Here is a 25615-nt window from a genome sequence, read left to right as displayed (position 1 = left end):
CCATGAACCCATAGATTTTCTTCAAATGCTCCACTTTCCTCCCACATTGCATGGTTAGAGTTAGTGAGTTGTAGGCATGCTACGTTGGCACGGAAGCATGGCAACACGTGGGGGCTTTCCAGCACAATCTGCACTAATTTGATTTGACGCCAACAACACATTTCACTTTATATTTTTTATGCACATACGAAAAAGTTAAGATAGTCTCTATATCTGTTTCATTATGTGAGTTCTGAGGAGGATATAGAAGCGCTTTGGGGTATTTGGATGGGCTAAGTTAATGGGAAGTTTATGCCTTTTCATCACTGAGTCCCATGACCAATAGCAGCACCGTGAGAGGGCTGCACTTGAAATTAATTTGATGGTTTAAAACTAATATCTGTGTCAAAATGGTAGCTGTCATTTACTGCTTGGTCTGCAACATGAGATTATCACATTGGTCGAATCACAGACAAGAGAAAATCTGCAGATGCTCTAAGTCCAAACAAATCGCATAAAATGCTGGAGGAACTCAACAAACCAGGCAGCACCATCTCAGCTGAAACATCAACTGTGCTCTTTTTCTTCAATGCTGCCTGGCCTTTTGAGCTCCTCCAGCATTTTGTGAGTGTTGTTTATCATATTGGTCATGTGTTTACTGTATATAAGTAGGGAGTGTAACTGAGTCAGTAATCAGTCAGTTTCTTGAGCTCTCACCCACTTTATTGGAGATCTTAGAGCTGTAAGAGCACTTTCAGATCTATACAATAAATATTATCAATAAATACAGACCCTATCCCATTTTCTTACACAGTGCCAATTCTTACCACCTTCCTGATCTCTCTGCTTTTGTTGCCACAGGGTTGAGTAATATGATTTCAAAACTAATTGCATGCCAATCATCAAATCACCAGCTTTCGGTCCTACTTCTAGCTTCTTTTGGGAAACTATGAATGCTTTTTAATTTGGACATGATCTAATCTATTAGTTCCATTTTCAGTTTAAGGAACTATCTAAAGAATGAAGAGCTCTGAAAATAGTGCAAGTTTCTCTCCTTCTCTCTCCAACTGTTACACACTGTTCACTTGTCTTAGAGCAAAGATTTTGAAATATATCCTCTTGCTTTATTTTAAATTATTAAACAAAGAATTGAACAAAACTGTTCAAAGTTTATTAATTTTTTATTTCACTTAGACATATACCATGGAATAGGCCCCTCTGGTCCTTTGAACAGCATTGGCACAGCAACCTCTGACAACCACGAATTTAACCTTAACCTAATCACAGGACAATTTACTATGACCTAATAACCAACTAACTGGTATGTCTTTGGCCTGTAGGAGAAAATCCATGCATACCACAGGGAGGATGTAGAGAATCCTTACAGAGGAACCCAAAATTGAACTCCAAGCTCCGCCGCCTCGAGCTGTAATAGCATCATTTTAACTGCTACTTTATAATGCTGTAGCACCACACTATTAAAAATGTTCATTAGTTTGACTAATGGTATTAATCCTATCTTTAGCAAAATAAACCAACAAAATTATTGTAAGAGACATGAACAAAAGCTCAATGGTTTGATTACCTCAGCAATCAGGGCATAGTTTGGAACCATCATTGCAATTGGTCTAAAAAGAGCCTTCAGATTGTCTGGAAGTTCTGTTCTTCCAGCATAACCAGGGTTCATAGTGATGAATGCGGCACAAGACATAACCAGCTTGATTTCTCTGCCTTCAAACATGAAACGAGAGAGCTACAGAAAAGAGGCAAAAATTATTATGTTTCCTGATTTACTTTTCTTTTGAAGGTTCAGCACATTCATTGGCATTTGTCCAAAATTTTAACGATTTAGATCAATAAAGAAAGGAAAACATATAAAGTAAAGCTCTCAATTGTTTAATTATTTCACCAATAAATGTAAAGTTCTGAAAAGTTCCATTCTTCATTTAAATGACAACTTATGTGTAGTTAAATTGCCTCACTAGCATGTTAATCATTCTACATTACTGAAGCTTGATAAATATTATTAATAGGCTGTTGTAATATTGTGTAGATCACTATCAAGGGCAATTACTTCCTCAGTCTATGTTCAGAAATGAAACACACAAGCCTCATCCCACCTCACTTCATTTCAGAAAATCTTAGGAAAGTAATAAGACAAGTAGACTTGCTCAGACCTCATCTGCTCTTCTGTTCTAGTTCCCAAAAACACTAAACTCCCTGATCTTAAAAAAAAATGTATCTACCTTCTCTTAAATGTCCCATTAGGCATGATCTAGCCTCCAGAACTTCCTAGGATGGAGAATTCCAGAGATATATTGCTTTCTGCAAAACATGGTAACTTCAGTATTAAATAAACATCCTAATCATATACCCATGTCCCCTCATCTGGGATTCTCCCTCTGGTATAAGTGTCTCAACATCATCACTGCCAAGCCATCTAAGGATTGTATATGTTTCAATGAGATCATCTACCATTCTTCTTAACTCAGACTTGTTTAAGATCCAAGATTGTTTAATATCATTTCCAGTACACAAGTGAAATAATTGTTACTCCAGATCCGATGCAGCACAAAAAAAGACATTGGGAGAAAGAACTGTCACGTACCCCGTGACGGGGATAAAGAACCAGCAGAAATAGAAACCACTTTGGAGTCTCATTTTGCTAACAACTAATAATATTTATTAGTAACTATGCAATACAGTAATATAAATGTAAATAAATCAAACAGGTTAGCAATGATTATATATAAAAGTAAGTGTGGAATATATATGTATGAAAAACCAAGCTTCTTTAAGTCTAGGGGTAAAAAGATACAGTCTTACGATGTTGAGTAAAGTTCAGTTCAGTTCAGTTTGTGGTATCTAGTTGAGCAGTGATGGGGGATGGGGGGAGAGAGAGAGAGAGAGTGAGTGAGTGAGTTGAGTCTTCAGTTGAGCTGATGCCATCGATTTTCTCGTTGTCCTCCGAAATCCTTTACAAGTCACCGACTGTGACTTTAACCAGGGGGATCGGTCTTCTGTGGTGGAGCTATCACCCAGGTGAGGGTGGACACATAGACAACTCCCCACCAGTCAACCCCTTCTTCACCGATGGAATAGCAAGTTAGATCGATCCGCCTGATCGATCCTCCAAAACCCACTTTCTCTGCAGGGACAACAATGCTCATTCAGTGTCCAGATCATGTGTCCATTAAATAACACCACCTTCGGTCACCATAGCAACCTTCGAGCTGCTCGGTGCTGTCTCCAACTCTAAACTCAGTAAAAATCCAAAGTTACTTCCAATGCCTTAGTGACAGTCCAACCGTTAATCTTCGTCTCTCTCTCTCTTTTCAAAAGCAACATATCTGTGGTAAGTATCTCTGTCTCTCTCTCCTTTCCAAACAAACCTTCAATGATAAATGTCTCTCTCTGTCTCTCTTCAATCAGTTAATAGGGGCACTCCAGGATCCCCCCACAGAACACAATAAAAAAACACAACAACTACTGTATAAATATATAAAAGAGCTTATATACAGAGATTGATTGTATGTCCGTGAAGTTACACTAGGCACAGGAGTGCCTGTACGAAAGGTGACTCTGGCAGGAAATTATAAAGTAGTGGTGGTGGGATGGAGATATTTATTAGCCTTTCTGCTTGGAGAAAGTCACTGTTTTCATGACCGGTGGTCCTGGTGTGGATGCTACATGGCCTCCTCCCTGTTAGGAGTGGGACAAACAGTCTATGGGCTGGATGGGTGGGATCCTTCATGATATTGCTGGCCTTCTTCTGGTACCTTTCTGTATATATGTCCTTGATGGCAGGTAGACTGGTACTGGTGATGCGTTGGACTATTTTGGCTACCCGTTTTAGAGCCTTCCTGTCTGCTGCCTTGAAATTTCCAAACCATGCAGTAAAGCAGTATGTTAGGATGCTTTCTACTGCACATTTGTAGAAGGTTGTGAGTATTGATGTGCAATACTCTCTTCAGCCTCCTCAGAAAGTAGAAGCATTGGTGAGCTTTCCTGATATTGTATCATGTTTTTGGAGCATGAGAGGATGTACTTAATGTGCAGTCCTTGGAGTTTGAAACTGCTCGCAATTTCCACTGTTGTGCCACCCACGTAAATGGAGTTGCGAGTGGTACAAGATCTCCTGAAGTCAACAACCATTTCCTTTGACTTGCTGACATTGAGGAAGAGGTTATTTGCCTGCCACCAGACCTTAACTCTTCCACCTCCTCTCTGTAGGCCATCTGCTATTGGTAATGAGTCCTGCCACTGTCATGTCATCAGTGAACTTGACAATGTGATTACTCGGGTGTCTAGTGTGTGAGCAGAGAGTACGGCTATGGGCTCAGCATAAAACCCTGAGGGACACCCATATTGAGGATGATAGGGAGGAAGGAGTGCTTATGCATCCTGACTATCTGAGGTCTGTTGGTTAGGAAATCCAACACCCAGTTGCACTGGTGTATTTAAACCAAGGAGTAAGAGTTTCTTCACCAGGGTCTATGGGGTAATAGTTTGAATGCCGAACTGAAATCCAGAAACAGCATTTTGACACAAGTGTCCTTGTTTTCTAGGTGTGTCAGAACCAGGTGCATGACAGATGCTATGGCGTCTGTTGCAGAGCAGTTCAGTCAGTAAGCATATTGGTGATTGTTCAGTATGGTGGGAATGGAGTTTTTGATGAGTGTCATTATCAGCCATTTGTACCAAACAGTACTGATCTAAATTATTTTATTGCTCTTAATAGGGCACTCTTTCATTCCAGGAATTAGCCTAATTTTATAGATAAAGGGAATAAAATTCAACTTTGACAGGTCACTGAAAGTGATAGGTACTGGTCAATCAGCTTTTATTTTTATAGTGACCCTACCTTTGGGATGCAATAATACAGTGGTTAGGCAGTCAAAGTTCTGGACAATTAGTCCAATGACATGAGTTCAAATCCGGCACTACAGCTGGGGAATTTAAATACCGGTAACAAACTAATACAGGAAATCTAGTAATGGAAACCATAAAGCTTCTGGATTGTTATTAAAGGCAATCTGGTTCACTGAAGAAATCATTTTTGCCTTAATTATCAGTTCAAGTGAGCTGGACAAAGATAAAGATTGGGTAAAGTCTCCATGATTTGAGGACTTTGAAAGGCTATTTCCCTTCCAATAGATTCTCAAATATCCTTAGTCAAGACAGCATATGCAATTAATAGAGGGCAAAGTTCTCTAGCATTCACAAAATATCAACTCAAACTCACAAGACCAGCTTTTGCTACACTGATAGAGAATATTTACATAAAGAATCAGAAATCATAATGGACAACGTGTAATCCATTGCAGCAGTGTTAATCTTAGCAGTAAATTACAATCAAGTTACATTTGTACTTGAAGCTTTATTTGAAGTTTCTCCGTCCCTGTAAAATGCTAAATATGATCATTTACAATAATTCATTTTCCAAATACTATTATTTTCTTAGGGAAAAAATCCGACGTTTTCCATTTTGTTTTAATACTTCATGATTTACCATATAGATTACTTCCAGAACATTTTGCACTTCTCTTCAATTTACTTAGCTCCAGAGAATGCAGTTTTCAAATTTCTGATCATTGTGTTCACCTTTTTATAATCCTAATAAACCTTAGTGCACTTTTTCATAATCTTCCCTGTATTGTGCTTCCTCAAACTGAAGATTCCACTTTAAACGTGATCTAAATGTCATGGTCATCTTGCACATCAATTTTCTAGTTGTGGATAAAAAATCCTTCATAATAAAGCTAAATAAAAATGGTCATTTTTCCAGCCTATCTGAAAAGTTAATTGGAGATGCATATATAATATGTCTATAGATATAGATATATGTATGGTAGATACAGTGTATTTAATTCAAAAGATGATTTTGTTTTTAACCTCTTTCCTCTGCTGTAATGTAGTTAAGATCAGATTATCAATTTACTTTCTTATAACCCCAGAGAAGGAAGCCAGTCAATTTATTGGATCTATGTTGGACCTCTTTTGTCCCATTTCATGTGTCCTTACCACCCTGTATTCCTGCAACTTATTCTATTTTATGTATTTTTTAAGTAACACAGTGCAGATTTGGCCCTTCGAGTCGTAGCACCCCAGTAACCCTCAATAATCCTAATTAATGCTAACCAAATCACAGGACAATTTACAATGACCAGTTTATCTACTCGGTATGTCTTTGGACTGTGGGAGGAAACCAGAGCACCTGGAGTAAACCCACACATCCCACAGGGAGAACATAAAGAGACTCCTTACAGAATGGTCCAGAATTAAACTCTAAATTCCAGAATGCCCTGAGCTGTAATGTGTTCAATTCCTCTTTGATTGTTTATTTTCATTAAAATATACTAAGGGGTAATTACAGTGGGTAATTAAGCTATGGGCATATTTTTTGCAATGTGTGAGGAACTAGAGTACCCTACGGAAACTTAGGTGGTCATGCAGAAAATGTACTGATTTCAGGCAAACAACATCCAAGATCAGGGTCCCTGGAACTGTGATGAAGTACTACCAAGCACAAAACCTTAGATCCTTTTTATTATACAAAAAGATATTCAACCATTATAAACCCATTTAATATAATTTACATGCTGAATATTAGTCCATAAGACCATAAGATATAGGAGCAGAATTAGGCCATTCGGCCTATCAAGTCTGCTCCACCATTCCATCATGGCTGATTTATTATCTCTCTCAAACCTATTCTCCTGCCTTCTCCCCGCATCCCTTTGAGCCCTGACTAATCATGAATCTATCAAGCTCTGCTTTAAATATACTCAATAACATAGCCTCTACAGCCATCTGTGGCTATAAATTCCACAGATTCATCACCCACTGCCTAAAGAAATTCCTCCTCATCTCTGTTCTGAAAGACATCCCTTTATTTTGAGGCAGTGCTCGTTAGTCCTAGCCCACCCTATTGTAGGAAACATCCCCTTCACTCTATCTCGGTGTTTTAATATTTGATAGACATCAATGAGATCCTCCCTCATTCTTCTAAACTCCAATGATTACAGGCCAAGAAACATCAAACGCTCCTCATATCTGGAATCTTTCATTTCTGGAATCATTTTCATGAACTCCTTTGGATCCTCTCCAATGCCAGCACATCTTTTCTTAGATAATAAGGAGCCCATATTTGTTCACAATTCTCCTAAGTGCAGTCAGAGCTAGCTCTATAAAGCCTCAGCATTACATCTTTGCTTTTATATTCTAGTCCTCTTGAAATGAATGTTAACTTTGCATTTGCTTCCTTATCACGAACTGAACCTTCATGGTAACACTTAGGGAATCTTGCATGAACACCCCCAAGTTCCTTTGCACTAAGAGTGGTCCACAAGTCTTCCAGGTCCCTTTGCACCTCTGATTTCTGAATTTTTTCTGTGTTAAGAAAATAATCCACACCTTTATCCATCTACCAAAATGTATGACTATACACTTCCTTACACAATATTCCTTCTGCCCCTTCCTTGTCCATTCTCCTAATCCATCTAAGTCTTTCTACATTCTCCCTGCTTCTTCAACGCCTATCTTTCTGTCATCTACAAATTATTATGGAATGTATTTTCATGTTGTTCAGCTATAATATTATTGTGAGATACAAATCCATGCTGAAAATACTGTTGTACTGCTTCTTTGAAGTCTCCATGTTTCCTCTGTAAAATAACAATTCATTAAGAGACAAACACCAATAGAAATTCACTCCTATTTTCTTAGACAAAATAGTCATTTGATAATTAAGTTACATTGTATCAAAACAATGACGCTACCTTTGCCGCTTTAGCAGTTCGGATCGTGATAAGCTGCTGTGCAATCACAGAGAGTACTTCAATATCAATCCGATTGAACTCATCAAAGCAACACCAGGCTCCAGACTGGGCTAAACCACTGAAGAATCGTCCCATCATCTAAAGAACAATATAAACTTAATTTTCATACATATAATTTAAAACAGAAATGCCATAGTTAATGTCATCAATTGTCTCTGAATTTCAATGCATGCGGATTTTTCCAGCTCAAAGCAAGGGAAAGCAATAAAAACAAGTGTGAGTTTAATAGCTTGCAGCTAGCTCTGCTACAAAATACCCCAAAAATGTGAGAGACCTTTACTATTTAAGCATTTAGACTGTATTTAGACTGTATCAACGGTGTACTCAACTAAGTGCTTAGAAAACTATTAAAATAACTTTGTGCACTATATATTCCTCAGGGACAATGGAAAATATTTGGAATATTGAAATAATTTAAGTTTTGTTGAGAAGATATATGTATTTCATCTTCTATTTTAATCATATGATAATAAACCTTAATTTATTATTTTGTAATAGATTTTAGAAGTTAACTAATAAAATAATGTTTCTTGGATAATCAGGACAGCTGGTACATAGGAATCCATGTCTCACAAATATAATTATTTTCTTGAAGGAGTGCCAAAGAGGATTGATGATAGCAGAGCTTTGAATGCTGTCTACATGGACTTTAGCAAGGCCTTTGAAGCTAGGTCCACTATTGTTTGTCCTCCACATTAATAGTTTGGATGAGAGTAGTGTTGCATGGTTAGTAAATTTGCAGATTCCACCAAAATTGAAGAAAGTTATTTAAGATTACAACACAATCTAAATCAGTTGAGAAAGTGCACTAGAGAATGGCAGGTGGAATTTAGTTCAAATAACAGTGAGGTATGCAGTTATGCAAGTAAAGCTAGGGTGGATTGACATAGTGGATGGTAAGGCCCTGAAAAGTGTTGCGTAACCTGGGGTTAACTTGCATAGCTCCCTGAAAATGCAGACATGGGTCCACAGGCTGGTTAAGCAGACATTTGGTATGCTTGCATTCATTGGCCAGGGATTGTGTACAGGAGTTTGGACATTGTCTTACAATGGTGAGAGCACATTTAGGGTATTTTGTGCAATACTGGTCACCCAGCTACAGAAAGGATGTCATTAACCTGGAATGATGTAAAAAAGATTCATGAGTATGTTACTGGGACTGGAGGTCCTCAGTTAGAAAGTAAAATTCAATGAACTGGGACTTGTTTTCTCTGGTGTGTAGGACGCTGAAGGATGACCTTATAGAATATAAAATAATGAAGGATCTTTTTAAAGGGGTAAAGAAGTCTAAAACTCGAACGCATAGATTTCAGGTGAGAGCAGAAAGATTTAAAAGGGATCTAAGGGACATCTTTTTTTCACACAGAGGTATATGGAATTATCTGCCAGAAGAAGCTGTAGATGCAAGTGCGTTTATAATGTTTAAAAGACATTTAGACAGGTGTATAGATATAGGAATAGTTTTGAGGTAAGTGTGCCAAATGCAGGCAAATGAGACTAGCTAAGGTAGACAGACAACTTGGTCAGCATGGATGAGTTGAGCCAAATGGCCTGTTTCCATGCTGTATAACACAATGATTCTATGACTAGCTCACAGGTACTGGGTACATTAAAGTATTTTAACAGTGTCACTGCAGAGATTTCTGGATATATGTAATGGTCTTTTTCTCAAGGTCCGCAATAAATACCACTGCTTGACTGCAGATCACAAATTCTGGGCTGAGGAAATTTCCACTGCTGAATATAGAGAAAAGAAATCCTTTTTTTAAATGGAGAATCTGTCTTCTTATTCAATAAAATAATTGACATAATTGAACTTTGATGAACATTAATTCACCTTATAATCTAATCCTTCAGAACAATTGAAGACCACACATTGGATGGCCAGAGCCTTAGCAAGGTCTTTGGTTGTTTCTGTTTTACCAGTACCAGCGGGACCCGCTGGAGCTCCTCCTAGATCTAACTGCAGAGCTCCCATGAGGCACAGATAACAACGATCCTAGGATACCAAAGACAATACGTTCAGTTACATTTATGAATACATTATACATATTACAAAATATAGAATGAGTGTGTTAAGTGTGTTGTGTAAAATAAGGTTCATGGGTTCAGTGACTGGGGGCAGAAGACACTCACTAATGGTAAGTTAACTGGGACAAGAGACTGCTGCTGAGCACTTTGTAGCTAGTATCAATTGCATGTATTTGTGTGGCCATTAGATGCTACACCTTGCTTACTGCAAACAGTGTTTAAATGCCATCAAGTGCATGCGTTTGTCTTCAAAAAGCAGTAATTTTTGTCACTGATAGTTGGAGAGAAATAATTCAAAACTGTTTTACTCACTGTGGTTTTAAACATTCAGGCTTGGAGATGCCAGAAATGGCCAGGAGTGAAAATGAAACAATTTCACTACTTCAACAAGTTCGGACTATGAAGAATTTAAAGGCATTGACAAATGTTGACCAAAGTGCTGATCTGTACAGCACTTTGGTCAACGTGGGTTGTTTTTAAACGTGCTATATAAATAAATTTGACTTGACTTGACATATTGAATGTTACAATCAAAATGAAGATTTGAAGGATGCAGTCGTCAAAAGCATTGTACGAAGGCAGTTCATCATCTGCACTAGGTATCTGTGCTGATTTTGTTCATATTCAGTCATACAAAAGAACACAGCAGCAAACACTGGATGAATGATTGTGTCGATAACAACAGTATTAGGAACTAATACACAGTTTGAAAGTACAGTAGTATAAGTAGTGTTATAATTTGTTCTTTACTTTATCTAAATACATAATTTGTTACTCAGTGAAATAATAATTTGTCTTGTTTATACCTTTTTAACTATTTCCATGAAACTTCAAACAATTGAGGCAGCTGCTTAACTGGGCAAAAATATACTGCTCCCAATATGTCTCAATTAACCAGTATCCACTGTAGTTATCTAACATATGTGTTCAGGTCCTCTCTCACTACAGCACACTTTCACTGTTCCCACTGTACCGGTCGCAACTCCAGTCCATTGGTGAGCCCAGCAAAGTAAAAAAAAAGACAGCTACTCCCAGTGCACCAGATTTATACTCTACTAGTGTTGTGATGTCATCAGCACTAAATGGCAGCTGCAATGCTCCTTAAATAGCAAAGACAGGAGATCAGCTTTCTATGAACAGGTAAGAATGACACTTACTGCAACAGAGGATTTTTTGAAAAATACTTGGACAATCATTCACCTGAATGAGTTGTAGTAAGGATAAACAAATACTTCATACAGTTTTCTAATTTTCCCCTTCTACTAGTAATTCTTTTATTCAAAGATGTAATTAACTTGAGACAACATTTCCCAATCAGTGCAAAGAAAATGGACAAAGTAAATCATCTACCAAATCACACCAAGGAATGTCAAACTTGGTAATTAAACTGTTGACCCACTGAATGAAATTGCAGCATAAAGCAAGAGAAGACCTTTTTATATTTTCCAGAATGCTAGGTCTACAGAAAAAAATGACATAAGTTCCATATGAAAGTTTTTATCAAATGATAGATTCAATGTTTTGCTCCATAATTGGTCGCAGGACAGATAAGGTGACAAAAAAACTGACATGTCTGTCACTGATAGTGATTTTTCATTCCAGCAGAGATATCCATTCATTAATATTTCTATTGCTTACTTTCTATTTTAAATACCATGTAACTATCTTCTTATCCAAATATACCTACAGTAAGTGGCGTAATCACCAGCCGAGGAGATGCTCCAAGGTACTCATAGCCATATGTGTAGTTAGATAAAGCCATCATAGCTACACAGTTGTCTGCATCAAGATCCCAGTAATAGCGCAACTGTCTCTGCCACTCAAAGTTATTCACATTATCCACCTGTACACATGAAACAACAAACATTATTAATAGAACTATAAACCTCTCAAACAAACTATATGAAAAATCTTATACAAATATACACTGCCATTTCTAACTGTTTTAGTTGCACATTTCAAATGATGTTTACGTAAAACTAGTTCATAGCAGTTATTTTAATAGCTTACCAGACCATAATAATTGATTTTGATTAGCTTTAAATTCATTGGTGGGATTTAGTAAAATAATGCCTACCAAATATTTGCCCAGATTTAACAGTGCAGATTTCATCGGGTGTGTACACATCAGAAGTGAAGTACTTCATTATTTCCGCCACCCACCATATTTTTCAGAGTAACACACATAAAAAATGCTGGTGAACGCAGCAGGCCAGGCAGCATCTATAGGAAGAGGTACAGTCGACGTTATGGGCCGAGTCCCTTCGTCAGGATTGTCCCGACGAAGGGTCTCGGCCCGTAACGTCAACTGTACCTCCTCCTATAGATGCTGCCTGGCCTGCAGTGTGCACCAGCATTTTTTATGTGTGTTGCTTGAATTTCCAGCATCTGCAGATTTCCTCGTGTTTGGATATTTTTCAGAGTATTTATTTTATATTTCCTCTTCTAAACCTGTTTTAGGGGTAACCCTCCACCCATAAAATCTTCCAACCTTTTTTCTTTATTTGCCACTGTCGGAAAGGTGATTGTATGTTCTCCTATGACTACTTGAGTTTCCTCTGTGGGCTCTGGTTTCCTCCCAGGTTCAAAAGACATAGGGGTTAGGGTTTGTAAACTGTGGACATGCTATGCTGGCGCTGCAAGCATGCTGATACTTGTGTGCTGCCCCCAAAAAGTCCGTGCATGTGCTGACCATTGACGCAAAGTGACACAGTTCAATAAACATGACAAACAACGCTAATTTTACATCTTGAAATGTGTTTGATATTTTATAATTCTGTAATTCCTACTGCCAATTCAGTTTGATCTGAAACATTTTTCCAATAAATTTAATTGGATTAAATGCATTTTCATTTGACCAAAATAGCAAATATGTAATCCAACACTCTTATTTTGGACTGCTTTTTTATTTTCAAATATGATCTGTATTTTATTCTGCTCACTAATTTTCTAATCTAAGTTAGAGGACTTGGCTTGAGCATTTTTATTGTTTTTTAATCTTATTGATTTGTTGAGATACAGTGTGGAATAGGCCTTTCCAACGTGATCGAGGCACGACTGCGCAGGCATGTGGACGTCAGTGAGTTAGACTGGCGGGAAGGATTTAAAAGAAGACAGCTTTATAGAGCAGGTATCAGATTAGAGGGAGACAGAGTAGGAGGGCTTTGGTGCAATGGGGCTTAGGCAAAAACAGGTTGAGGTGAGGTAAGTTACTTGTGAGAATTAGGAAGTATGTCTGTGAGGCCAGTGTTCTGTACTGGGTGTCAGATGTGGGATGTCCGGGAGACTCCCAGCCTCCCAAATGGCCACATCTGCGCCTGGTGCGTCGAGCTGCAGCTCCTTAGGGACTGGGTTAGGGAACTGGAGATGTAGCTCAATGACCTTTGTCTGGTCAGGGAAAGTGAGGAGGTGAAAAGAGGAGCTATAGGCGAATAGTCACACCGGGGCCTCGGGAGACAGATAAGTGGATAACAGTCAGGAGAGGGAAGGGGAAGAGTCAGGTACTAGAGAGTACCCCTATGGCTGTCCCCCTTAACAATAAGCACTCCTGCTTGAGTACTGTTGGGGGGGTGGCCTACCTGGGGAAAGCAACAGTGCCACATCTCTGGCACAGAGTCCGGCCCCGTGGCTCAGAAGAGTAGGGAAAGGAAGAGGATGGCAGCAGTGATAGGGGACTCTATAGTTATGGGGGTCAGACAGGCAATTCTGTGGACGCAGGAAAGAAACACAGATGGTATTTTTCCTCCCAGGTGCCAGGGTCCGGGATGTTTCTGATCATGTCCACGATATCCTGAAGTGGGAAGGTGAACAGCCAGAGGTCGTGGTAAATATTGGTACCAACGACATAGGTAGGAAAAGGGAGGAGGTCCTGAAAACAGGCTACAGGTAGTTAGGAAGAAAGTTGAGAAGCAGGACCTCAAATGTAGTAATCTCGGGATTACTGCCTGTGCCACACGACAGTGAGTACAGGAATAGAGTGAGATGGAGGATAAATGCGTGGCTGAGGGATTGGAGTAGGGGGCAGGGATTCAGATTTCCAGATTATTGGGATCTCTTTTGGGGCGGGTGTGACCTGTACAAAAAGGACAGGTTGCACTTGAATCCAAGGGGGACCAATATCCTGACAGGGAGGTTTGCAAAATCTACTGGGGAGAGTTTAAAGTAGAATTGCTGAGGGGTGGGAACCGAACTGAAGAGATGGAGGAAGGGGTGATTGGCTCACAAATAGAAAACACTTGTAGGTAGTGCGAGAGGGAGGATAGGCAGGTAATAGAGAAGGGATGTGCTCAGACTGATGGCTTGTGATGTGTCTATTTTAATGCAAGCAGCATCATGAACAAATCAGATGAGCTTAAGAGTGTGGATCAGTACTTGGAGCTATGATGTTGTGGCAATTACAGAAACCTGAATGGCTCAGGGGCAGGAATAGATATTTAGAGTGCCAGGCTTTAGATGTTTCAGAAATGACAGAGAGGGGGGCAAAAGAGGTGGGGGCGTGGCACTGCTGATCAGAGATAGTGTCACGGCTGCAGAAAAGGAGGAAGTCATGGATGGATTGTCAACTGAGTCTCTGCGAGTGTAAGTCAGAAACAGGAAGGGGCCAATAACTCTACTGGGTGTTTTTTATAGACCACCCAATAGTAACAGGGATATCGACGAGCAGATAGGGAGACAGATTCTGGAAAGGTGTAATAATAACAGGGTTGTCACAGTGGGAGATTTTAATTTTCCCAATATTGATTGGTATCTTCCTAGAGCCAGGGGTTTGGATGAGGTGGAGTTTGTTAGGTTTGTTCAGGAAGGTTTCCTGACACAATATGTAGATAAGCCTATACACAATATGTATAGGAGAGGCTGTACTTGATCTAATATTGGGAAATGAACCTGGTCAGATGTCAGATCTCTCAGTGGGAGAGCATTTTGGAGATAGTGATCATAATTCTATCTCCTTTACCATAGCATTGAAGAGGAATAGGAACAGACAAGTTAGGAAAGCGTTTAATTGGAGTAAGGGGAAATATGAAGCTATCAGGCAGGAACTTGGAAGCATAAATTGGGAATAGATGTTCTCAGGGAAATGTACGGTAGAAATGTGACAAATGTTCAGGGGATATTTGTGTGACATTCTGCATAGGTACGTTCCAATGAGACAGGGAAAGGATGGTAGGGTACAGGAACTGTGGTTTTCAAAGGCAATTGAAAATCTAGTCAAGAAAAAAAGAAAAGCTTACGAAAGGTTCAAGAAACAAGGTAATGATAGAGATCTAGAAAATTACAAGGCTAGCAGGAAGGAGCTTAAAAATGAAATTAAGAGAGCCAGAAAGGACCATGAGAAGGCCTTGGCTAGCAGGATTAAGGAAAACCCCAAGGCATTCTACAAGTAGATGAAGAGCAAGACGATAAGACGCGAGAGAAAAGGACCAATCAAGTGAGTCAGTGGAAAAGTGTGTATGGAACTGGAGGAGATAGCAGAGATAATTAATGAATACTTTGCTTCAGTATTCACTACAGAAAAGGACCTTGGCGATTGTAGGGATGACTTACAATGGACTGAAAAGCTTGAGTATATAGACATTAACAAAGAGGATGTGCTGGATCTTTTGGAAAGCATCAAGTTGGATAAGTCACTGCGACTGGACGAAATGTACCCCAGGCTACCGTGGGAGGCAAAGGAGGAGAATGTTGATCCTCTGGCAATGATCTTTGCATCATCAATGGCGATGGGAGAGGTTTCTAGAGGATTGGAGTGTTGCAGATGTTGTTCCCTTATTCAAGAAAGGAAGTAGAGATAGCCCGGGAAATTACATTACAGTGACTCTTAATTCAGTGGTTGGAAAGTTGATGGAGAAGATCCTGAGAGGCAGGATTTATGAACACTGGAGGCATAATATGATCAGGAATAGTCAGAATGGCTTTGTCAAAGGCAGGTCATGCCTTATGAGCCTGATTGAATTTTTTGAGGATGTGACTAAAAACATTGATGAAGGTAGAGCAGTAGATGTAGTGTATATAGATTTCAGCAAGGAATTTGATAAGGTACCCCAAGCAAAGCTTATTGAGAAAGTAAGGAGGCATGGGATCCAAGGGACCTTGCTTTGTGGATCCAGAATTGGCTTGCCCACTGAAGGCAAAGAGTGGTTGTAGACGGGTCATATTCTGCATGGAGGTTGGTGACCAGTGGTGTGCCTCAGGGATCTACTCTGGGACACCTACTCTTCGTGATTTTTATAATTGACCTGGATGAGGAAGTGGAGGGATGGGTTAGTAAATTTGCTGATGACACAAAGGTTGAGGTGTTGTGGATAGTGTGGAGGGCTGTCAGAGGTTAGAACAGGACATTGATAGGATGCAAAACTGGGCTGAGAAGTGGCAGATGGAGTTCAACCCAGATAAGTGTGAGGTGGTTCATTTTGGTAGGTCAAATATGATGGCAGAATATAATATTAATGCTAAGATTCTTGGCAGTGTGGAGAATCAGAGGGGTCTTGGAGTCCAAGTCCAGAGGACACTCAAATCTGCTGCGCAGGTTGACGCTGTGGTTAAGAAGGCATACGGTGCATTGGCCTTCATCAATCGTGGGATTGAGTTTAAAAGCCGAAAGGTAACATTGCAGCTTTCTAGGACCCTGGTCAGACCCCACTTGGAGTACTGTGCTCAGTTCTGGTCACCTCACTACAGGAAGGATGTGGAAGCTGTAGAAAGCATGCAGAGGAGATCTACAAGGATGTTGCCTGGATTCGAGAGAATGCCCTATGAAAACAGGTTGAGTAAACTCGACCTTTTCTCCTTGGACCGACGGAGAATGAGAGGTGACCTGATAGAGGTGTATAAGATGATGAGAGGCATTGATCGTGTGGATAGTCAGAGGCTTTTTTCCAGGGCTGAAATGGCTAAAACAAGAGGGCACAGTTTTAAGGTGCTTGGAAGTAGGTACAGAGGAGATATCAAAGGTAAGTTTTTTACGCAGAGAGTGGTGAGTGCATGGAATGGGCTGCTGGTGGCGGTGCTGGAGGCAGATACGATAGAGTCTTTTAAGACACTCCTGGATAGGTACGTAGAAAATAGAGGCCTATGGGTAACCATAGGTAATTTCTAAAGTATGTACATGTTCGGCACAGCATCATGGGTTGAAGCGCCTGTATCGTGCTGTAGGTTTTCTATGTTTCTAACCCTTCGAGCCGTGCCACCCCACAATCCCTCAATTTAATCCTAACTTAATTTACAATTTACAATGATCAATTAACCTTCCAATTGGTACATCTTTGGATTGTGGGAGGAAACTGGAGAACCCCAAGGAATCCCACATGGTCACAGGGAGCACGTACAAACTCCTTGAAGGCAGCGGTGGGAATTGAGCCAGGGTCACTGGTACTATTAAGTGTTGTACTAACCACTACACTACCATGCCACCCTAATTTCTTAGGAGCAAAATAGCAATTCACTTTTTCAGTTAAATATGTAACAAGAAACAGTTTTGCATGCATTTACAAGGTGCACCACACCTTCATCGCAGCATCTTTCCTTATCCCAATCATCTCAGTAAGTTTATAGTTCCCCAGAATTCGTAACTCTATTATTTCTATAAACCACTTCAAATCAATATTCTCTCTAAATTGATTTTCTGCTTGCTTTATAGGTAGAACTAAATTTTGAATATTAGACATTGGAGCAGAATTGGGCCACTTGGCCCAATGAGTATGTTCCACCATTCCAACGTGACTGATTTATTAGCCCTCTCAACCCCATTCTCCTGCATTCTCCCTGTAACTAAGAACTTATCAACTTCTGCTTTAAATATACTCAATGAGTTGGCCTCCACAGCCATCTGTTGCAATGAATTCCATAGATTCACCACCCTCTGGCTAAAGAAATTCCTTCTCATCTCTATTCTAAATGGATGTCCCTCTATTCTGAGGCTATGCCCTCTGGTCCTGGACTCACCCACTACAGGAAACAACATCTCCACATCCATTCAGTTTAAGCTTTTCAATACTGAACAAGTTGCTACTACTTCTCAGTTTAACCCAAATAGATTCTGTGTACATCAAAGAATTTGATCTAGAAATTCCTGAGAACATGGAAATGATACATTAAACCAGAATTCCCTGAGAAGCGATCTGATTTTTGTGCATGAAAGTATATTTGAAATATCAGCAGCAAGTCAAATGAACCCTCACTTCTACTACAGCAATGAATATGATCATCAGTAATAGGAGAGAAGAAATTTCTCAATTCTATTAGTTATACAACCCCTTATTTCACTGTAGATCAAACATGCCTGTTTTTTTTCTCTGATTCATAACATTTGCTCAGTTTTTCTCTCTATCCGTAAGACCGAACATGCTTAGTATTTGCTTTGCCTCTGCATTTTGCAGCTTTTACATTATTTGTTCATGTTATTTCTTACCTAACTATCCTCATTACACTATAGGCCAAATTTCTTCAACAACAGCTTAACCCTATTGCTATCTCAACCTTACCCTAGTAGGAATATCGCTTTCATTCTACCCCTCACTCTCCACCCACTCTCTTTCCGAAAACGGATATTTTCTCTATTCACCAGTTCTGATGAGAGGTCTTTAATCCGAAATATTAACTCTATTTTTCTTTCCATAGAAAGTGCCTAGCCTTCTGACCATCATTTTCTGTTTTTATTTCAGAATGTCAGCATTTGCAGTTATTTGATTTCCAACAATGACAATAGATCTAACCAGTTCAATTGTTTCTGTAAAATGCTCCTTTCTTCCTAGTTCCATTATTTGCAAACTAATGTCCAATGCAAGTACATCTATCCTTAAATAAGAGGAGCACATATGCATACATTAGTCTAGGCATTGCTTTGCCAACATCTTTTCCAATTACAACATTATCTTCCTACCTTTGTGCTCCATGCCTTATAAAAAGGGCTAACATTTCATTTGCCTACCTGCTAGTTTTTTGCATATCATATACAGAGGAATCTAGCAAATCTGTAGCCTCTTTCCATTTTAAAAACTATTCTGCTTTCTATTCTTCCTACTAAAGCAAACAAGCACTGATTTCCCACATTATATTCAATCTGCTAAACATTTGCTCCCCCTCTTATCCTGCTTGCTCACACCCCAATATATTATGCATGACAGGACAGACAAACAAAATCATATACAAGGACCTTTCCTCCATCAGTTCCACCATGACAGTTACTACTGTAGCTGGACTAATGAAAAGTTCAAAATATGCAGCAATACTACTTTCAACAATCAGGTGCAGATCAAAACAATAAATCTCTTTTGGCAGATCAAAATACCTTTTCTTTAACTAGTTCACTGACAATGTCTCTTGCATGAACATCAATGGTTATGAGAGCAGTTACAATGCTCCGGTGGAGAGTTAGCAGCTTCCCTCGTACCAATGCAGCCAGAGCATTGAGTCTCTATAAATATAAGTTATGTGATTATTAGACATCCAATATGAACAACAGTATTTATATATTGCTACAAAATCGTTGATACTCTTTATTCCATAACATCCTTATGAGCCATTCAGAACAAAATAGATTCAGAATAATGCATGGATAGCAGGATGCACATAAAAAAATCAGTAATACCAAATTTTAATAAATTTAGTGGTACTATTAATGCGAACGGTAATTATCATTCATCCATACGTGAATATAGCCAGATAAACTAGTGTTCCTCTGGGACCAAGGTGAAAAACACATTACCAACAGAACACACTGCAAAGAGGGCAAAAATAGCACATATAGTTATGACTGCACAAAAACATAGTCACAATATATATATGTATGTATATGTGTGTATGTATACATATATACACACACACATACATATACATACACATATAGAGGGCTGTGTGTGTGTGTGTGTGTGTATACACAAATATATAGTCCAAGTCCATGAGTGGCATGATTGTTGATTGACGGTAAATTGTCCTGGTCCAGCTTGTTCTTCACCTGAGCAAACACTTGAGAGCAGCACTGAATGAACACTGCCAAGTGAACACCAGAGAGTAACAATGAGCGAACACAGGAGAGCAGTATCAGTGGGAGAGGCCAGCTCCCAACTCAGAATGAATTCTAGTGTGCCTATAGAGGACTCTGCTCTCTTCCACATAGCCTCCAGTGTCTCCTCCTCTGAGTGAAGGCAACAGACTAGTCCTCACTCCAACCAGGACAACACAGCTCCACTGCCTTCAGTCTTGACAATGAACCAAAGTTCAAAGTAAGTTTATTCTCAATGTGCATACATGTCACCAGGTACAACACTGAGATTCATTTTCTTGTGAGCCTACTAAATAAATCCATAGACTAATAACTGCAACAGAATCAATGAAAGACCGCACCAACTTGGGCATTCAACCAATGTAAAAAAGACAACCAACAGTGCAAATAAAAAATAAATAAGTAATAATAAAAAATAAATACAGAGAACATGTGATGAAGAGTCCTTGAAAGTGAGTCTATTGGTTCTGGGAACATTTCAATGAAGGGCAGGTGAAGTTGAGTGGAGTTATCCCCTTTGGTTTTGGAGCCTGAAATTGAGGGGTAATACCTGTTCCTAAAATGGATAGTGTGAGTTCTGAGGCTCCTGTACCTTCTTCCTGGTCGCAGCAGCGGACAGAGCGCATGTCCTGTGTGATGGGGGTCCCTTATGATGGTGCTGCTTTGCTGCGACAGTGTTTCATGCACAAACCCCATTTCCAGAAAAGTTGGGAAATTTTCCAAAATGCAATAAAAACAAAAATCTGTGATATGTTAATTTATGTGAACCTTTATTTAACTGACGAAAGTACAAAGAAAAGATTTTCAATAGTTTTACTGACCAACTTAATTGTATTTTTTAAATATACACAAATTTAGAATTTGATGGCTGCAACACACTCAACAAAAGTTGGGATAGAGTTAAAATAAGATTGAAAAGTGCACAGAATATTCAAGTAACACCGGTTTGGAAGACTCCACATTAAGCAGGCTAATTGGTAGTAGGTGAGGTATCATGACTGGGTATAAAAGTAGCGTCCATCAAAGGCTCAGTCTTTGCAAGCAAGGATGGGTCGTGGCTCACCCCTTTGTGCCAAAATTCGTGAGAGAATCGTTAGTCAGTTCAAAAGGAACATTTCTCAACGCAAGATTGCAGAGAATTTAGGTCTTTCAACATCTACAGTACATAATATTGTGAAAAGATTCAGAGAATTCAGAGACATCTCAGTGCGTAAAGGGCAAGGTAGGAAACCACTGTTGAATGAGCGTGATCTTCAAGCCCTCAGGCGGCACTGCCTAAGAAACCATCATGCTACTGTGACAATTATAGTCACCTGGGCTCGGGAGTACGTCAGAAAACCATTGTCACTCAACACAGTCCGTCGCTGCATCCAGAAATGCAAATTGAAACTGTATTACGCAAGGAGGAAGCCATACATCAACTCTATGTAGAAACGCCAGCGAGTTCTCTGGGCCCGAGCTCATCTCAGATGGACCGAAAGACTGTGGAACCGTGTGCTGTGGTCAGATGAGTCCACATTTCAGCTAGTTTTCAGAAAAAACAGGCGTCGAGTTCTCCGTGCCAAAGATGAAAACGACCATCCAAATTGTTGTCAGTGAAAGATGCAAAAGGCAGCATCTGTGATGGTATGGGGGTGCATCAGTGCCCACGGCATGGGTGAGTTGCATGTATGTGAAGGTACCATTGACTCTGAGGCGTATATTAGGATTTTAGAGAGACATATGTTGCCATCAAGGCGACGTCTCTCCCCGGGACGTCCAAGCTTATTTCAGCAGGACAATGCCAGACCACATTCTGCACGGGCTACAACAGCGTGGCTTTGTAGACACAGAGTGCATGTGTTTGACTGACCTGCTGCCAGTCCAAATCTATCTCCTATTGAAAATGTATGGCTCATCATGAAGAGGAGAATCAGACAACGGAGACCACGGACTGTTGAGCAGCTGAAGTCTTATATCAAGCAAGAATGGACAAAATTTCCAGCTGCAGATCTACTACAATTAGTATCCTCAGTTCCAAAACGATTAAAAAGTGTTATTAAAAGGAAAGGTGATGTAACACAATGGTAAACATGACTCCGTCCCAACTTTTGCTGAGTGTGTTGCAGCCATCAAATTCTAAATTTGTGTATGTTTACAAAATACAATTAAGTTGGTCAGTAAAACTATTGAAAATCTTTTCTTTGTACTTTTGTCAGTTAAATAAAGGTTCACATGAATTAACATATCACAGATTTTTGTTTTTATTGCATTTTGGAAAATATCCCAACTTTTCTGGAAATGGGGTTTGTAGATGTGCTCAGTGGTGGGGAGGTCTTTACCCATGATGGACTGGGCCGTACTCACTACTTTTTGTAGGTTTTTCCGTTCAAGGGTATTGGTGTTTCCATACCAGGCTGTGATGCAGCCAGACAATACACTCTCCACTACAAATCTATAGAAGTCTGTCAAAGTTTTAGGTGTCATGTCGAATCTTTGCAAACTCCTAAGTAGAGGCATTGCTGTGCTTTCTTCATAATTGCACTTACGTATTGGTCCCAGGACAAGTCGTCCAAAATAATAACACTGAAGAATTTAAAGTTGCTGACTCCCTCCACCACTGATCCTCAAATGAGGACTGGCTCTTGGACCTCTGGTTTCCTTCTCCAAAAGTCAATAATCATCCTCTTGGTATTGCCGACACTGAGTAAGAGGTTGTTGCAAAGTCACCACTCAGCCGGATTTTCAGTCTCCCTCCTATATGCTGATTCATCACTACCTTTGATTCAGCCTGTGACAGTGGTGTTTGCAGCAAACTTGAATATGGCATTGGAGCTATGCTTAGCTAGTGTAAAGTGAGTCAACTGGACTTATAGTATTCTATGTTATGAATGACCAACAGGATTTTGCATTACAATAAAAACATCCAAGACAATGATTCGCACCATGCACCATCCCAACACAACAAGTCCAGGAGACAACACAAGAATAGGAGGCAGTAAGTATAGCTCCATCACTTTGGAGCAACTCACTGATGTGACAGGCCTGCAGTACTTGATGTTCTCAGCATCTAGCAGTGACTTGTGATCATAAAAAAAGAATCAGAATCAGAACCAGGTTTATTTTCACCGGCATATGTCGTGAAACTTGTTAACTTAGCAGCAGCAGTTCAATGCAATACATAATATAGAAGAAAAATAATAATAATAAATAAGTAAATCAATTACCATATACATATAATGAATAGATTAAAAATAGTGTATAAAGCAGAAACAACATATATTAAAAAAGTGAGGCAGTGTTCACGGTTCAATGTCCATTTAGGAATCGGATGGCAGAGGGGAAGAAGCTGCTCCTGAATCGCTGAATGTGTGCCTTCAGGTTTCTGTATCTCTTTCCTGATAGTAACAGTGAGAAAAGGGCATGCACTTGGTGCTGGAGGTCCTTAATAATGGATGCTGCCTTTCTGAGACACCACTCCTTGAAGTTGTCCTGGGTACTTTGCAGGCTAATATCCAAGATGGAGCTGACTGAATTTACAACCCTCTGCAGCTTCTTTCGGTCCTGTGCAGTAGTAGCCTGCCACGCCCCCCCCCCCCCATACCAGACAGTGATGCAGCCTATCAGAATGCTCTCCACGGTACATCTATAGAAGTTTTTGAGTGTTTTTGTTGACATACTCTTCAAACTCCTAATGAAGTATAGTCGGGGTCTTGCCTTCTTTAGAACTGCATCAATATGTTGGGACCAGGTTAGGTCCTCAGAGATCTTGGCACCCAGGAACTTGAAACTGCTCACTCTCTCCACTTCTGTTCCCTCTATGAGGATTGGTATGTGTTTCTTCGTCTTACCCTTCCAGTAATCCACAATCAGATTTTTCATCTTACTGACGTTTAGTGCAAGGTCGTTGTACGCCCTTTCATCTCCATCTGAGATTCTACCAACAATGGTTGTATCATCAGCAAATTTATAGATGGTATTTGAGCTATGCCTAGCCACATAGTCATGGCTATAGAGAGAGTAGAACAGTGGGCTCACACACCCTTGAGGTGCACCAGCGTGGATCGTCAACGAGGAGGAGATACTATCACCAATTTGCACAGATTGTGGTCTTCCGATTAGGTAGTCAAGGATCAAATTTCAGAGGGAGGTACAGAGGCCCAGGTTCGGTAACTTCTCAATCAGGATTGTGGGAATGATGGTGTTAAATGCTGAGCGATAGTCAATGAACAGCATCCTGACATAGATGTTTGTATTGTTCAGGTGGTCTAAGACCATGAGAAGAGCCAGTGAGATTGCATCTGCTGTTGACCTATTGTGGCGATAGGTGAATTGCAATGGGTTCAGGTCCTTACTGAGGCAGGAGTTCAGTTTGGTCATGACCAATCTCAAAGCATTTCATCACTGTAGATGTGAGAGCTACTGGGTGATAGTCATTAAGGCAGCTCACATTATTCTTCTTAGGCACTGGTCTAATTGTTGCCTTTTTGAAGCGAGTAGGAACTTCTGCCCATAGCATTGAGAGATTGAAAATGTCCTTGAACACTCCTGCCAGTTGGTTGCAGCAAGGTTTCAGAGCCTTACCAGGTACTCCATCGGGACCTTCAGCCTTGCGAGGGTTCACCCTCTTTAAAGACAACCTAACTTCAGCCTGTGAGACAGAGATCACAGGGTCACCGTGTGCTCCAGGGATCTTCATAGCTGTGGCTATATTCTCCCTTTTAGAGCAGGCATAGAAGGCGTTGAGTTCATCTGGTAGTGAAGCATTGCTGCCATTCATACCATTGGGTTTCGTTTTGTAGGAAGTAATGCCTTGCAAGCCCTGCCAGAGTTGCCATATATCCGATGTCACCTCCAACCTCATTCAAAATTGTCTCTTCACCCTTGAAATAGCCCTCCGCAAATCATACCTACTTTTCTGGAACAGTCCTGGGTTGCCAGTCTTGAATGCCACCGATCTAGCCTTCACCAGACGACATACCTCCTGGTTCATCCACGGCTTTTGGTTTGGGAATGTACAGCAAGTCCTCCTGAAGTGAGGGCGTGGAATAGTTCAGTAGGCATTCTTGATGGTGGTGTAACAATGGTCCACTGCATTGTTTCATCTGGTATTACAAGTGAGCTGTTGATAGTAATTGCTTCGTGATTTTTTCAGACTGGCCTTGGTAAAATCTCCCAAAATGATGCTGAAGGCGTTAGGATGTGCTGTTTCATGCATGTTGATCCTAGATCACCTAAACCTGATTGACATTGGCCTGAGGTGGAACGTATACTGCTGTCAAAATAATACTCATCCAGATCCGAAGATGCCATCCATTTTACCTCCCGTGATAGGTAAAATGGATGGCAGTTAATTGATAGATATTTTAGGTCTGGTGCGCAGAATTGGGATAGCAGTGATATATTTGTGCACCAAGAAGAGTTGATCATGAGGCATACTCCTCCACCCCTGCTTTTGAGAGACTCTATAGATCTATCCTGACGGTGTATAGTAAACCTGTCAATCTGAATCAATGCATCCGGTACAGAAGGGGTTAACCAGGATTCCATTAAACAAAGGACACATACGGTCCTTATGTCCCTCTGACTCAGCACCCTAGCTCTGAGATCATCGATTTTATTCACCAGAGACTGCACGTTTGCCAGCAAGATAGTCGGTATTGGGAGTTTAAAACCCAATTTCCTTAAATGCACTTCTATCCCTGACTTGCAGCCACATTTCCTGTGTGGAATCTGGTGAGGTGTATGTCCCCACTTGGCATTGTCTCTGTCAATTTCAAGCAGC

The 25615-nt window shown here is 40.1% G+C and overlaps 1 protein-coding gene across 1 annotated transcript in view; it reads right to left on the bottom strand.

The window, feature by feature from the left end:
• The window catches only part of dnah6 (dynein, axonemal, heavy chain 6), a 402938-nt gene that overhangs the window by 242137 nt on the left and 135186 nt on the right, over window positions 1–25615 (bottom strand). The window contains exons 28-32 of the mRNA XM_063047640.1: window positions 19138–19263; window positions 11539–11694; window positions 9658–9819; window positions 7761–7898; window positions 1565–1732 (exon numbers count right to left, since the gene is read on the bottom strand). Coding sequence (XP_062903710.1) covers window positions 1565–1732; window positions 7761–7898; window positions 9658–9819; window positions 11539–11694; window positions 19138–19263 — 750 coding nt within the window. The remainder of the gene's footprint in view (window positions 1–1564; window positions 1733–7760; window positions 7899–9657; window positions 9820–11538; window positions 11695–19137; window positions 19264–25615) is intronic.

This window comes from Mobula hypostoma, chromosome 5 (genome assembly GCF_963921235.1).
Source record: "Mobula hypostoma chromosome 5, sMobHyp1.1, whole genome shotgun sequence".
Classification (NCBI taxonomy): domain Eukaryota; kingdom Metazoa; phylum Chordata; class Chondrichthyes; order Myliobatiformes; family Myliobatidae; genus Mobula; species Mobula hypostoma.
Note: the sequence above shows the minus strand (reverse complement) of the source record. Positions and strands in the feature narration are given on the sequence as shown.